Source organism: Anolis carolinensis, chromosome 4 (assembly GCF_035594765.1).
Source record: "Anolis carolinensis isolate JA03-04 chromosome 4, rAnoCar3.1.pri, whole genome shotgun sequence".
In the NCBI taxonomy this organism is placed as follows: domain Eukaryota; kingdom Metazoa; phylum Chordata; class Lepidosauria; order Squamata; family Dactyloidae; genus Anolis; species Anolis carolinensis.
Genome location: NC_085844.1, coordinates 13422914 through 13439424, shown reverse-complemented (window position 1 = coordinate 13439424; position 16511 = coordinate 13422914). Strand labels below are relative to the sequence as shown.

Sequence of the window (16511 nt, the reverse complement as noted above, 5' to 3'; positions counted from 1 at the left end):
GTTGTTTTAGTTAAACACATAGTGTAAAATGGAAACCGATAATTGTCCTAGAAAATGTTACCATACATAACTATTCAAAATGATTCTTGTTAGACAGGATGTGAAATGGCAGACTATGCCATACAGGCAAAATGCATTAGAGATGGGAAGCAAGCAAAGATGTATCAAGCTGAGATGTAGGAAGGGGAGAAACATATGAATGATTGTGGGAAAAGTTTGTGGGGACTTTGTGAATCCTGTATAGTCAACAACACAACATTATGTTCAAAACCACTTTTGAAAGAAGCCTTCTAAGAATAATACCAAGGAGACAGGTCTCCTTTTGAGAGCCAGCATGTGCATCATGGGATGAATGCTAGACTACAATTTTGGAGACCAGGATTTAATTCTCCACATGGCTGTGGAAATCCACTGGGTGACCTTGGACAAGTCACACACACTCAGCTCCAGAAAACTGAGTGATAGGTTTTTCCTTAGGATTGCCATATGTGACTTGTAGGCACATAATAACAAATTTCTTTCAGGGCTAGTCCAAAAAGATTTGCTGCCTGAAGTAATACAAAAGCTGGCGTTCGCTCCCGATTTATGGTGACTGGAAGGTGAATGCATTCCAGGTTTTAATCTGGGGTTGAAATGAGTTATCCAAGGTCCTGAACTGTATCCACTAAATAGCTTTGGATACCATGGATAGTTCCATTAATGCTATCCAAAAACAAAAACAAAAAACAACAACAAAACAGAGCACATTTATTGCCACACTGACATCAGAACCACCAGTTGCCATTACTTTAAAAGCATTCGTGAAATAGTGTGCTCCGTTGTACCAAAATTAGCAATCTAGTGCTATTGTCCCCCAACATCTGACACCAATGGCAATTAACCAACTAAGTGGGGCAGAGCTGGCCCTGCTCCATTCTCTACTCCATCTCCAGTAATTGAGAGTTGGAAAATAGGACAAAAAAGCCATACCCAATGCAACTGTGTACAGTACAACCTCTGAATCTATGGGGAACATGTTTTCAGACTTCATGTGGATATGTAAAGCCATGTTGAAATGAAGGACTTCCATTCCAAGAATACCATACAATAATTCTGGAGGACCTCGGAAATGCTTCTAAAAAGGAATTAATTTTTTGAATATGACTAAATGAAACTACAGATACTGGTCCTCAAATCTCCTAACACAGGCATGGGCAAACTTCTGCCCTCCTGATGTTTTGGATTTCAACTCTCACAATGTTAGGAATTGTGGGAGTTGGAGTCCAAAACACCCGGAGGGCGGAAGTTTGCCCATGCCTGTCCTAACGTATTAGAAAATGCAGATAATACTGAAACAGAAAGGGTGCTGAAGGCTAGAATGTGGAAGCAATGAGTTTCAAGTGATGAATTTAACTTTCATTAGTCTTTCTTTGTTTCAGTAACAAAGCTGAAAGTGGTGTAATGAACAGTATTATCTTATTGGTGAAAAATGTTATATTTTCTAGTTGCTTTTAAGACTTGCCTTTAAAGGTTTGATGACTTCCTATTAGCAAGCTTAAGATAAGCTCCCACCCAGAAAGTATTTAAAAATGAAAAATAATGAAAAAACAGGCAGCCAACTGCTATCTGATATGCATTAGATTCAGGACCCAAGCTGGATTTAAAACTTGATAATCCATCTTTTCATCCCGAAATGTTCTTGCTAGCTAGGATCAATCAATAAGTGCATTTGCCATGGAGTGCCATAGACAAGCAACTAAGTAGGAATGAAGGGAAATTGGTCATTAATTTGACCTTTTTAGACTATTTTACCAGCTGCCATATATAGCTTTGCATTTGAGATAGAAAAAATAGCCTTTTAGGTGAAATATGCCATCATGAGCCAATTGAACATGAGGGTTTGGAAGAGCCTCATGAACCATTGAGTCCAATCCTACCCAATGAATAGTCTTTAACTAAAATATTCTTAGCAAGTAGCTCCATCCTCTTTTTGAAGATGCCAAGAGAAGGAGATCCCATCATTTCTGAGCATCGTAAAAATACAAACAAATAGGTTTTGCTCCTAGGTTTCAACTTTACTGATGGCCATTTCTCCACATGCATTAGTAGGTGTTATTGTTACTGTTATTGTTTGAATTTGGCATTGTATTATTGCCATAGTTTATAAGCCACCCTGAGTCCTCCTAAATAGGTGCAATGCTTCAACAATTTCTAGTGCATCTACTATATGCAATAATCATCTTCTACAATTCACTAACTATTGGGGACAGTTTATAGACTTACTGTATATACTAAGCCTAGTTTTTCAGCCCTTTTTTAGGACTGAAAAAAACCTCCTCTGTTTATACTCGGGTGAGGGTCCTGGTGGGCTTATATTCAGGTTGGCTTATAATCAAGTATATATGGTATATTTATTATTTTTCTCTATTATTATTGGTATTGCTACATTTATTATTTTACTCTTTTAATTACTATTATTATTATTACATTTATTATTTTACTATATTATTGTTGTTACTTTTACATTTATTTTACTCTATTTTATTATTATTAATACATTTATTATTTTACTGCATTTATTATTATTATTATTACATTTATTATTTCACTCTATTATTAAAAGGATACATAAGTACATTTACATTGAAGAAGATGAGAATAATGATTTAATCAGAGTTGGACACTCCTATCTTAAATTACAGTTTGATGTAAAGATTCAAAAACATTTAAACTACTGATGCCTCAATTAATGTAATTTTATTGGTATCTTGGCTTATACTGGAGTCAATGTTTTCCCAGTTTTTTTGTGGTAAAATTAGGTGCCTCAGCTTATATTCGGGTCAGCTTATACTTAAGTATATATGGTATGTACCAAAATATATCCCAGCACAGCCATGGCATTATCAGTACAGGAGCCATTCTTGTTGCCTCCTTGAATTCAAATCTGGGTTTCTCCTGTTTTCACCAAGATTGCCCAATAAACACTGATATGTACATGCTTAATAATAAACATTAAGGACACATCTACACTGTAGAATCAATGCAGTTTGGCACCACTTTAACTGCCATGGTTCAATGTAAAGGAATTTTGGGAGTTGTAGTTTTATGAAGTCTTTATCCTTCTTTGCTGAAGAGTGCTACAACTCTGAGGATTTAATAGAATTGAGCCATGACGGTTGAAGTGGTGTCATACAGCATTAATTCTACAGTGAAGATGTCAGGGGATGATGGGGTGCAGAGTGGATTCCAAAATTCATCATCCCGGTCTCACCTCCTTCTCCAGACTGTATTCCCATGCAGAGAACCAGCACTGGTCAAGAAATACTCCAGCAGGCGAAGTCCAACTGTTGATTTACTTTATTTACATGTCTATTTACAATTTGCATTTCTCGGCTTCAGAGCATAGCATTCATAGTCCATCTTCATCGAGAGCTCAAGCCGAACACAGAGATAAGATAAACAACACATTCCTCTGTCCAGAGGAAGTTCCGACCCCCAAAGGCCTGATAGGTCATAGCAATCACAACAGGCTGTCAGTCAAAACTAGCCTGCTGTTAACTATTTCATTACTGAAAAATACACACTCTTGCTCATCAGCAGTAAACATTTGATTTACATTTCATACAAAATACAACCATACTCCAACAGAAGATGCACCCTAAAGCATGCCTAGTTTCTCCCCATATTTGTTACTTCCGTTCTCAAACTGCACAACATTTTTAATTGCACATCTATGTTCAGCTAGATATTTTAAATACCTCTGATCTTAATTGAAACACACTTACCAGTTTGCCAGGCTGTGTTGTTTATCTGAGGTGTGGTTTTTGCCGCCTTTATAGTGTTTCCCATTGTTTGTCGTCTCTTTTCTTCCTTCAAAGCGATAACCTGCAAACTAACCAAGACAGGTGCTAAAGGTTCAGTTGGGCACCTGTTCTAGCAACTCAGATGGAGCAGTTTAGTTCAATAAGGAGGCAAAGAAAATCAAATCTATACTTCATTGTATTTTTTTAAAATGAACATTTTGCATGTATCTGTACAAGTGTTTGTTAATTTTTTTCTTCATTTCCATCATATCACAACTGGGGCAGCAAACCGCAGACAGAAAAGACGTTGCTAAGAATTGCTGTGTGAAGCAGTATTTTCCATTGAAGCTTGGTTAGCATAATAGGAAGTGTTATGTTCGTTCTTGGGTATGCATGTGTGTGTGTGTGTGCTGTCATGAGTTTTATAAACACACACATCATAATGCACTCAAGAGATTTGAAGCACCAGGAACAAGAATGCATAAAAACCATCAATGTGTGTGCTAAATATACACACGTTTGTGAACATAGGAATAGACATACATGCCTCCATCTCCAATCCATATTTTTGCCTCATTGTGCATTGCCCTCTCTCTTCCCTTTTAATTCTATGCTTTTTTATTGTGTCAGAAGTATCTTGAGATCGCTTCCGGTGTGAGAGAATTTGCCATCTACAGAGATGTTGCCCAGGGGTGCCTGGGTGTGTTACTGGGAGCTCTCTCTCATGTCCCTGCAAGCTAGAGCTGACAGACAGAAGCTCATCTTGTGTCGCGGATTCAAACTGGCAACCTTCAGGTCAGCAGTTCATAGGAATGTAACCCAATGTGCCACCGTGGCTCCTTAATTCTATGCTGAAATATAGGGAAATGCAGTGAACCCCTTGATTTATTTTTAATATTCACTATTATATATCCATTTCTAAGCCAAAGAGCTGGTGTTGTCCTTAGATGCCTACTAAATCACGTGGCCGTCATGACTGCATGGAGCGCCATTACCTTCCTGCTGAAGCGGCACCTATTGATCTACTCTCATTTGCATGTTTTTGAACTGCTAGGTTGGCAGAAGCTGGGGCTAACAGTGGGAGCTTACTCCCATCCCGTGGATTCAAACCACTGACCTTCTGTTCAGTAACTTCTGCAGTTAAGTGGTTTAACCCGCAGTGCCACTGCAGCCCTCTTGATATAGATAGGTTTAATTTATTTTTATCCCACCTTTTTCCTAATATAGGGACTCAAGGCAGCTAATAACCAATATGATGTCTAATCACATACATACCTAAATCAAAATAGGCTCACTTCACTTCTCATGAACATTTTGGCCCACAGTCAGCCTATACTTTCAGTATTCTCCAAAAGACAGTTGTGCGAAAGCCAAAGCTATTGCTTTAGTTAAAAGAAAAAACTAGACCTGGTAGAATAGATCTGGCATAACTATTTCGTGGGCATCTGGTTCAGTGCATTTCAAACTATGAAACTATCAAACTATGAAAGCCTGTGCTGAGAATTCCTACTAGTTACAGTCTAATGCAGCATCTACACTGTAGAACGAATACAGCTTGAAACCATTTTAACTTCCATAGTTCAATATTTAATCTGGGGACCTGGTTTTACAAGTCTTTAGCCTTCTTAGCTAAAGAGTGCAAGTGCATCACCAAACCAGGACTCCAAGAATTTCAAAGCATTGTGCCGTGATGGTTAAAGTGGTGTCAAACTTTATTCATTCTATAATGTAGATTCACTGTTTCCTTTAGGTAGACATGTAGACAACCAACTTCTTTTAGCAAAGAATGTACTATGCTATGCTTGCATCTTTCAAAGACTGAAAGAAGCTACCAGAAGCAATGGGATTGTGGCCATTGCTCATTATAATAAGAGGTCAAGTGCCTCATGAAATTTCCCTTCATTTCCCAAATTTCTAGCATTTGAGGGAGTGAAAACACTCATAACCATTTACATCTAGAACTTTTACATTTGCCTTGCTTAGGTAGCTTTGCCTGCTCCTTTCCTTTGAGTGTTTAAACAATATTCCTAAATGCTCAAGGAAGCATTGCAAGGCTGGAAAATTGGGGCAATGAAAGGAAATTTCATTGGGGAAACATGACCGCACATTGTGTCCCTGTAACTTTCCCTTAGGACTCATTGCATACGTGAACCTTATTGTTTTTTGCACAGTTTTGTTTTATAATTTTGAAGGTGCAGGCCCTTAAAATAAGAGACCAAGTAGGTATGGATCTAGCAAATAGGCATGTCCTATTAAAATCTGCATGTAAACAAGATTGACACAATTATGTATCTATTCTTTATTATTTTATTTATATTTTATTTATATATTACTTTTCTCCCATTGTGGAAGCTAAGATATCTTGTAATGAGGCAGCTTTATCTCTATGCAATGAAGCTCAATACATTCCTCCAAGATATTCCAAGCAGCTTGAAAGTAAAGCTCGACAAGGAATAAAGTTGTTTAAATGAGTTACAATTTTTTTATAATGCTGACATATCAAAGTCAGCATGGGGTTCATCTACACCAGGGTTTCTCAACCTGTGGGTCCTCAGATGTTTTGGCTTTCAACTCCCAGAAATCCTAACAGCTGGTAAACCAGTTGTAGGCCAAAACACCTAGTTACCCACAGGTTGAGAACCACTGATCTACACTATAGAGTTAATGCAGTTTGACATCTCTACTGGGGTTAACTCCCCCCCCCCCTAAATTCTGTGTTTAAAGTTACAATTGTGAGGCATTTTGCCAAGATTTTGTCAAGGTTTGTGCCACTATGTTCTTAGACATAAATATATTGCCAACTAAAATGACAAATTGTAAAGGTACAAAGGTTGCTATGAGTTTTCCAGGCTTTATGGCCATGTTCCAGAAGCATTTTCTCCTGATGTTTTGCCCACATCTTGTTTAAAAAAACTTCCAAAACTTTTTGGTTTCTGACAATAATGGACCCCCTCCACCCCAATCAAAAGTGACACTTCTCTCATAAGTACTGGAACTAGACTGGCTCAGTGATTCTAGGAATTGTCATTCAAATAAAGTAATTTTGTAATGCTCTGTTGCTTTAAAAACAAACATTGCTACTATTATCATTGAATAGGCAGAGGAACAAACCAGGCATAGCAAAATCAACTGTGTTTGCTATTCAAACATGTTTTGCTGATTTTGTTCATTTCTTAAGTGGCTCATATTTGGACAAATCAGGCCTGATGAACAAGATGTCCTGAGTTGACCCTCACCTTGGGCCACACTTACACTGGAGAATGAATGCAGTTTGATACCACTTTAATTGCCATGGCTCAATGCTGTGGGATCACTGCACCCTGAGCATAGGTAAATTCTCCCCTAGTTCCAGTATTCCATAGGCTGTTACTAAGGCAATCAAAGTGGAACCATGGTGCTGTAACTGTGCAGTGTAGAAGTTCAGTGAGAGATTGCTTGTCATTCAGTGTTGTATACATGTAGTGTGTGTATACAGAGTGTATCGGATCTTGGAAGATGTTTAGTACTTAGATAGCATGCCTCCCACAAATACCAGATACTGTAGTTTATATTTCAGAGGAAAGAACTGGCAAAAACATCTTATATGAGAAAATCCTGGACTCACCATAAATTGATAGGCAACCTGAAGGCACATACACATGTGTCTGTGTATCAAGTATTGGGACAGGAAGATTTAGGAGTATAGGAACTAGCCTTCTACCATGTCAAAGAACTGATCCATCTGTCCCAGTATTGTCAACTCTCTCTGATACTCATTCATTAAGTGTATATCCCACCATTTCACCAGCACAGAACCCAAAGCAGCACACGTTTTTTTACAAAGCACAACACATCTAAAATACACAATACAAAAGTCAAAACACAACCATAAGGAGGAGCAGGTTTGTTTCCTGATGCCCTGGACACTAGGGCTCAGAGCAATGGATTCAAATGACAGGGAAGGAGATTATACCTGAACATTAGGAAGAACTTTCTGATTAATGAGAGCTGTTCAGCAGAGGAATTTCCTGCCTCAGAGTGTGGTGGAAGCTTCTTCCTTGGAGGCTTTTAAACAGAGGCTGGATGGCCATCTGTTGGGCGCGTTTTGACTGAGCCTTTCCTGCATAGCAGGGGATTGGACTAGATGGCCCAAGTGGCCTCTTCCAACTCTATTATTCTATGATTTTAAATACTGCAAATCAAAATTCTATTTTAAAAAGACAGGTGAAAATGCAAGTGAAAAGCAATTTTAAAAACAGATGTAAAATACAATAAAAGAGAAACACAATGATCCACTAAAAGTTCCATCAGTTACAACCTATGAAAAACCAAGCAACTCCTTAAATAAAAAGGCCCTCATCTGCCAGCAGAAAAATAGCAACGATGGAGCCAAGTGGACCTTCCTAGGAAGGGTCTTTTGCAGCTTTCAAACCACTACTAAAGCCCCTTCTACACTGCCATATAATCTAGTTCTAAGCAGATAATCTGGATTTTATATGGCAGTGTAGAAGGCCTAAGAAAGCTCTTTCCTTTGACCCCAATAGGCCTGGGATGATGAGTAAAAGTGCATTTTAGAGCTTGGACAAACTCACCAGTAGCAGAGAAACTCTTCAAAGTTTTAAGACAGATTCTTTCCTGGCCCTACCTAGAGCTCTTTAGCTATCTCTAAGTACAAAAAATGCCTGACCCCATATGCATCCAAAATCCAATGAGATTGTATATTCTGGGTGGTAGGGTGACATCTCTTTATAGCTTTATGAAATGTTTTGATGGACAACTATGTTTCTACCTCAGTTTTTGATATGTATAAGGTAAAGGTTTCCCCTGACGTTAAGTCCAGTTGTGACCGACTCTGGGGGTTGGTGCTCATCTCTATTTCTAAGCCGAAGAGCCGGCGTTGTCCATAGACATCTCCATGACTGCATGGAGTGCCGTTACCTTCCTGCAGGAGCGGTACCTATTGATCTACCCACATTTGCATGTTTTTGAACTGCTATTTTGGCAGGAGCTGGGGCTAACAGCGGGTGCTCACTCCGCTCGCAGGCTTTGAACCTGGGACCTTTTAGTCCGCAAGTTCAGCAGCTCAGTGCTTTAACACACTGTGCCACCAGTGGCCCCTTGATATGTATAGAACCTACTAATAACAAGTTAGTAAAACCTATTTTATTGGGCCCCATAACCCTAGCAAACACTGTCAAGAGGTGATTTGAACTCTGAGCCCCATTCGGAGCATCATACATCCCTCATCATTTAAATAAACAGTGGTGACTACCCTATCCTCACCTCTCTCTTTCTTCCACACACACAAAGAAGCTCTAAACCTCTTATGCCATGAAACTCTTCTTTGTACCAACTTGAAAGATGAATAGATCTTGATACTATTTTTTTCTGAGTGAAACATGTCCATTGTCCAGCTTCACTTGACTGAGCAAGAGATCTTGGTGCTGCAAGAGCAGTGAGAGAATGTCATTGATATTACAGTAAGCCTTACCTTTTTTTCAGATGCCAACCATAGTGTCCCCACTTCTTTCTCAACCTGGGATCCAACTTTTATATGGAATGGAAATACTTCAGGACAAGGAGAGCAGCTTTAGGTCGAATGCTTGCAGCTGTATGCAAAGAAGCTTTGGGGAAGTTCAGCCTATCGCGTAGCTCAGGGACTTGCTAAAGAAGCCACACACATACTTCCTCTGTCTGAAATGAGGAAGGGCTTGACGCACTTGCATAAGCCAAGGTTCCTGTTGCTGGTGTCTTAGTTGGGGTGGGGGCAAGTTTGTGATGAGCTGCTTTCATATCAGGGGTTGGGTGACTGCAGCAGAAACCACAAAGTCCTCCTGTGCAGAGGCCACCGTGACAATTTCTATGTAGCTTTCGCTGTTGGTGGTACATATATTTATAGCATTTGTAGCCTCAACTTCCACCCAAGATCTCGAGTAGCATAAGATGCCATGCTGTGTCATGATGCTAAGCCATAGAGCCAAGAGTGTGGGAAGTAGATGGGAGAGTCAGAAGATATGAATATATTCTGGATTTTAGTATGAATTTTAATGGAACCATCCAAGGTGCTGTACTTATTTTGGGAATAGGACACAGCATTTTGGATGGCTTCTTTAACAGGTGGATCAAAACCTATTGAAGTTTTGCCAACCCATTGAACGTTTGATGGATTGTTTTTCCTTGTTACAAGAATCAGTTCTGATTCAATATAAAAGGAAAGCAAAAACTATCCATAAGCCAACAGGAACTCGTCATAGATGCCTTGAAATGGCACCAAGTGATTTTGATTGCTTCTCAGTTTGCATCCCTCAGATTCAAGCCAAAGAAATGTAATTGTGGTACTGCCTTCACATTAGGTAGTAAACTACTTGTTGTCAGGTTCACTTCTAGTAAAATCTTGATGCCACCTCAAGCATGTCCAGTAAGCATCAGCCATCACAGAATGTGTCTCTTTGCTTATGACAGTGGTTCCTAACTTTTGGTCTTCCAGGTGTTTTGGATTTCAACTCCCAGAAATCCCAACCAGTTTACCAGCCATTAGTAATTGTGGGAGCTGAAGTCCAAAACATCTGGAGGACCAAAGGCTGGGAACAACTGGCTTATGGGAAAGAAAACTAACATAGATAACTAGATGCTGTTGGGGTTTTTTTGTAGTGTTGTTTTGGCACTTAGTTGTTTTCCTGGCCCTGATATATCCTTCTGCATAAACACAGCAGGTGAAAACTATTACTTGGTGTTTTCCTTGTTTTTTACTTATGGTGACCCTAAGATAATCCTATCACAGGGTTATTTTGGGGGCAGATTTATTCAGAGGGGTCTCATTTTTGCCTCCCTTTGAGTTATAAGAGAATTTTACTTGCCTGATTCATAATGCAGTGCTCACTTTACCACACCAACCTGCCTCTCAAAAACCACTGACTAACTGCAATATCAATCTCTTTGTTCCAAAAAGCTTCCTTCTGATTTGAAGAGTCATTTCCTGTTCTTGGTACTTGTAGTGGAAGAAAAGCAGATTTGAAAGTTAAAAAGAAGTCACGTCACTGATCAGAAGTAACAAGCGAGTCGTTACGTAGGAACGAACGTGACTCTAGCTGTGTCGGGAAGTCTAGCAGGAAGAACTCTAGTAAAGGACAGAGTGGAATCCAGCCATAACTACTTCATCTTTTTGCTCATTTCCCCCATGAACACTGATTCATGACATTATTTGCAAATTCAGGCATCTGAATGTTGAAAGGAGACAGAAAAGTTGAGCATGGGGACAGTGGCCCAGAATTACTTAACCTGAGTGGGGCAACCAATTTTCAGGAAGGGAGAATTGATGTGGAAGTTCTTTGTTTCCTGTCACTTTGAGGTCAAGCAATTTTCCAACTGTTATAGTAGGACATCTCCTTTCTGTCTTTTCCTGACTCACCCTTCACATGCCCATATATTGTAAATATTGCTTCCAAATGTTATCATCAATGAGAAAGGGAATCACTATGGCAACAATCCTGGAATGCTCTCCCTAGAGAGATCAGGCTAGCCCCCTTCACTTCAAGCCTTCCATTCCAGCTTCAAAACAAGTATTTGATCTTATGTAGGTTTTTAAGGATTAGTCCAAGGACTTACTGTGAGCATCACGTCAGCACTGGGCTGTGTCAATCGAAACAACTTGTTTTTATCTGCAGCCATGACTGCATTTTATGAATTTTAATGTTTTACATTGTAATTGCATGTGTGTGTGATTGTAATTCTGTGGTTTTATCGTTTTAGATTTATGCATTGTCTATACGCGGCACTTTGCTGTATTTTGTTAGCTGCCCTGAGTCCCTTCGTGGAGATGGTGACGGGGTAGAAATAAAGTTTATTAGTATTATTATTACAGTCCATTATTATTATTATCTTAGTCCAAGGTAGCTTTTCTCTGTTCGGTGGAATGAATACCAGCCTGAAGCAGAGGAAAGTCTCTTGAAAATGTTGATACGGTATGGTTTTGTAGTTGTGGCAAAATTGGGGGAATGAGGGAGGTAGAAAAACCCCTGCAGTGTATTTGCACTGTGTATCATAAATAGGGGTAGGAAGCATAGATACACAGATGCCTGAATCACACATTGTGCAATTGCAGTAATGTGTGAAACTGATTATTCCAATAACTTTAAGTTTCTATTTGCAATGAGAGAACAGTGTGATAAAGTGATAGGATATGGAGCAATGGGTTCAAACTATAGAAAACTTCCTGATAATAAGAGCTGCTTGGAAGTGAGATATTCTGCTGCCTGGAAATGTGCCCCAGAGTCTCCTTGTTTGGATGTTTTCAAACAGGCTGAATGGCCATATGTTGTGAGTCATTAATTGAATTTTCCTAAATGGTTGGAGGTTGGACTGAATGGATTTTATTGTCTCCTCCAACTCTATAGTTCTATGGCATTATATTAGGAAAAGCATTCTCCATGCAGAAAGATCTACATGGTAGGCCTTTTTTCAATGTATGTTCTCTTACATGGCTGATTTTGAGGTCATCAGAAGAACAAGAAGGGAGGAAATACTAACACATGGATGTGGATTTATTTATTATTATTATTTTAAAAAAAGAAAGAATAGCTAGCACATGTTTTTATTAAGGCTTAAACTGCTTTGCAATGAGAGCTCCACCAAAGACAAGTAAAGAATATTAAGCCCCTTAATAAAACATTTGTGTTGTTTTAAACATATTTTAAGGGATCAGCAAAATGCTGCCTGGAGCACATTTTTAAAAGCAGAGGACAAAACCTTCTGCATACAGGATTTTTAAAAAATTGAAGAAGTTGTTGTAATATGGAAACAAGTACAATGTATTAAAAACAGAACAACAACTCTTTATAAATACCATACATGTTACATGGTTAGCTAACTCGGTGTCTCCAATCTCTGCTAGCCAGGGCTAACATTGTCCTGAGAATAGATGTAGCACTTGAATTGAGCAATGTACATGGGCAAAAATCATTTCAGTTCATTTTGAAAGAATTTGCTAAAAACAGAAATCACTTCTTTGAGAGAAAAAGAACTTGTAGTTTCAAGGAACATGTTCAAGAGAAAACAAAACCAATGGGACAGCCATCTACACTTTAACTAACATGCTGAATGCTATGGAATACTAGGACTTGCAGTTTTGTGAGACACCAGCACTCTTTGTCAGGGAAGGCTAAAGACCTTGCAAAAGTGCAATTCCCATGCTTTCATAGTTATAGAATCATGGTAGTTAAAGTTGTGTCAAACTATATGCTTTCTACAGCATAGAGATGCACCACAAGAATGTCCCCCTTTCAGGAAGCTCATCCTCGGTGTAAAATAATGTTGTTGTGGTGTTTAATACTCCATTTGGTTCCAGGTGTTTTGGACTTCAGCTCCCAGAAATCCCAGCCAGCTTGCCAGCTGTTAGGAACTGTGGGAGCTCATGTCCAAAACATCTGGAGGCCCAAAGGTTGGGAATCAATGATCTAACACAGGGGTCCCCAAACTAAGGCCCAGGGGCCGGATGCGGCCCTCCAAGGTCATTTACCTGGCCCCCGCCCTCAGTTTTATAATATAATATTTTGTATCAGTTTTAATAATATAATATATTGTATATACATATAATATTGATAATAATCTTATGTTATACAATATAATACTAATAGTAATACCATATAATAATATTAATTATATGTTATATATTACATATTATATAATAGTATAGTGGTATAGTTCAATATAGTAATATATAATGCTAATATTGTGTTATGCTAATAATATAATATACTGTATGTACATACAGCTGCTCTGAGTCCCCTTCAGGGTGAGAAGGGTGGGATATAAATGTAGTAAATAAATGCAATAAATAATTAATTTTAGACTTCGGCTCGGCCAAAGTTTGACATGACTTGAAGGCACACAACAACAACAACAACAACAACAACAACAACAATCCTAATTAACTTGACTATCTCATTGGCCAGTAGCAGGCCTACACTTTCCATTGAAATCCTAATAGGTTTATGTTGGTTTAAATTGTTTTCATTTTTAAATATTGTATTGTTCTTTCGTTGTTGTTGTTGTTGCACTACAAATAAGACATGTGCAATATGTGTGTGTGTGTTTATATATATATTTATATATACAATATAATTTACAATAATATATGAGTATAACATATTGTATATACATATAATATTCATAATATTATATTGTAATACGATATAATACTAATAATACAATATAATAATATTAATTATATATTATATTTTACATGTAATATTACCAATAATATTACAATATATTGATACAGTACAATATAGTAATTTATTACCAGTATTGTGCTATGCTAATAGTATAATATTGTATGTAAATTTAATTTGTAAGCCACTCTGAGTCCCCTTCGGGGTGAGAAGGGCGGCATATAAATGTAGAAAATAAATAAATAAATGTGCAGTATGCATAGGAATTTGTTTGGGTTTTTTTTTCCAAATGATAATTCGGCCCCTCAACAGTCTGAAAGATTGTGGACTGGCCATCTGCTTAAAAAGTTTGGGGACACCTGATCTAACATGTGGAGTGTAATCTCACAGCTAGATCAATTTGATACCATTTTAACTATGATATTTCCACACCATGGCATCTTGAAATTCATGGCAATTTGAGGCACCTAGAACTAGAACTCCCTAGAAGAGAATGCTAGGTTTTCTCCAAATCATAAATCCCGATACTTGATTGGATAGAGCTGTAAAAATGTAAGAAGTGTGTGAAAATAACTATGTAGCACAAGAACTCGCACCACCCATCACCACTGATGAGCGATTCTTTTGTAGTTTTGCAAGGTTTTAAAAGCAACAATAAATGACAGTCAAAATTCATGCCATGCATGGTTGATAACTTGGAGATAACTATTAATAGAGACATATTCTGCCGAAATAATAAATGGAAACATCGATTTCAGTTAACTTAGCTGTGTGCCGCTGTGTAAAATCAACACACTGGTATTATTCACGTTCATAAATTACTGTATATACTCGAGTATAAGCCTAGTTTTTCAGCCCTTTTTTTAAGACTGAAAAAGCCCCCCTCGGCTTATACTCGGGTGAGGGTCCTGGTTGGCTTATATTTGGGTCAGCTTATACTCGAGAATATATGGTACATTTGTTATTTTTCTCTATTATTATTGGTATTATTGCATTTATTATTTTTCTCTATTATTGTTGCTACTATTACATTTATTTTACTCTATTATTATTATTATTATTATTATATTTATTATTTCACTCTGATATTATTATTATACTTATTATTTTACTCTATTTATTACTACACGTATTATTTTCCTGTAATTATTATTATTATTATATGTATTATTTTACTCTATTATTATTAAAAGTATACATAAGCATATTTACATTGAAGAAAATGAGAATAATGATTTAATCAGAGTTGGAGAATCTTATCTTAAATTAGAGATTTATGTAAATATTCAAAAACATTTAACCTACTGATGCCTCAATTAATGTAATTTTATTTCTGAAATTTACCACTCTTGGTTTATACTGGAGTCAATGTTTTCCCAGTTTTTTTTGTGGTAAAATTAAGTGCCTTGGCTTATATTCGGGTTGGCTTATACTCGAGTATATACGGTACATGAAATATACATTTATGTCTTTAGAAAGAGACCACACTTCCAAATGCGAGATAGATAGTATTCTGTTCAGTCTATGACTGCATTTACACTGCCAAATAATTCAATTTCAAATTGTATTATAGTAGAGTCTCACTTATCCAACACTCGATTATCCGACGTTCTGGATTATCCAACGCATTTTTGTAGTCAATGTTTTCAATACATCATGATATTTTGGTGCTAAATTCGTAAATATAGTAATTACTACATAGCATTATTGAGTATTGAACTACTTTTTCTGTCAAATTTGTTGTATAACATGATGTTTTGGTGCTTCATTTGTAAAATCATAACCTAATTTGATGTTTAATAGGCTTTTCCTTCATCTCTCCTTATTATCCAACATATTCGCTTATCCAACATTCTACTGGCCTGCTTATGTTGGATAAGTGAGACTCTACTGTATATGGCAGTGTAGATTGGGCCATCATAAGAGGAAAATATTTTTCCAGCCTTCTAATAGAGCATATTCCCAATCAAAAGGGACACCTGACAGACCAATTAGGGACAAGATATTTGATCCTCAAGTTGTGTGCCAACTTATGGTGACCCCATGAACTTCATTGAGTATTCTCAAGCATGGAATATTCAGAGGTGGTTTGCCATTGCCTTTCTCTGAAATATGGTCTACAGCAGTATTTCTTGAACTGTGCTCCTCCAGGTGTTTTGGACTTCAGCTCCCAGAAATCCCAGCCAGCTTACCATGTGTTAGGAATTGTGGGATCTGAAGTCCAAAACATCTGGAGGAGCAGGGTTTGAGGATCTTTGGTCTACAGAACCTCCTTGATTGTCCCCTTCCAAGTATCAATGATACATGATAGCTTCCAAGATCAACCAGGTTTGGATGCCTTCCTGCTATCTGGACCTTATAATAAGAGACACCTGGCAGCCCTGTTGCTCTGGCATGACACCTCTCCACACCAGGTGGAGAATATCATGGAAAGCCATAGAAATAAGTAAGCCACCATATGGAGCTGGCACTAACTGCCTTCATGTGATGAAATGAGGTGAGAGCCAGACTAGTTTGGCTTTCTCTTCCAATTCTATGATTTTGAGTCAGGATCGCATAGAACTCCGCTTTGTTTTTTTGT

General features: G+C 37.8%; 2 protein-coding genes across 2 annotated transcripts in view; one reads left to right on the top strand and one right to left on the bottom strand.

The window, feature by feature from the left end:
* The window catches only part of sla (Src like adaptor), a 28166-nt gene extending 18704 nt beyond the window's left edge, over positions 1 to 9462 (bottom strand). Inside the window, exons 1-2 of the mRNA XM_008108175.3 lie at positions 9253 to 9462; positions 3765 to 3871 (exon numbers count right to left, since the gene is read on the bottom strand). Of these exons, the coding sequence (XP_008106382.1) occupies positions 3765 to 3828 (64 nt within the window). The 5' untranslated portion in view covers positions 3829 to 3871; positions 9253 to 9462. The remainder of the gene's footprint in view (positions 1 to 3764; positions 3872 to 9252) is intronic.
* tg (thyroglobulin) overlaps positions 1 to 16511 on the top strand; it is a 157299-nt gene that overhangs the window by 115788 nt on the left and 25000 nt on the right. The window lies entirely within an intron of this gene.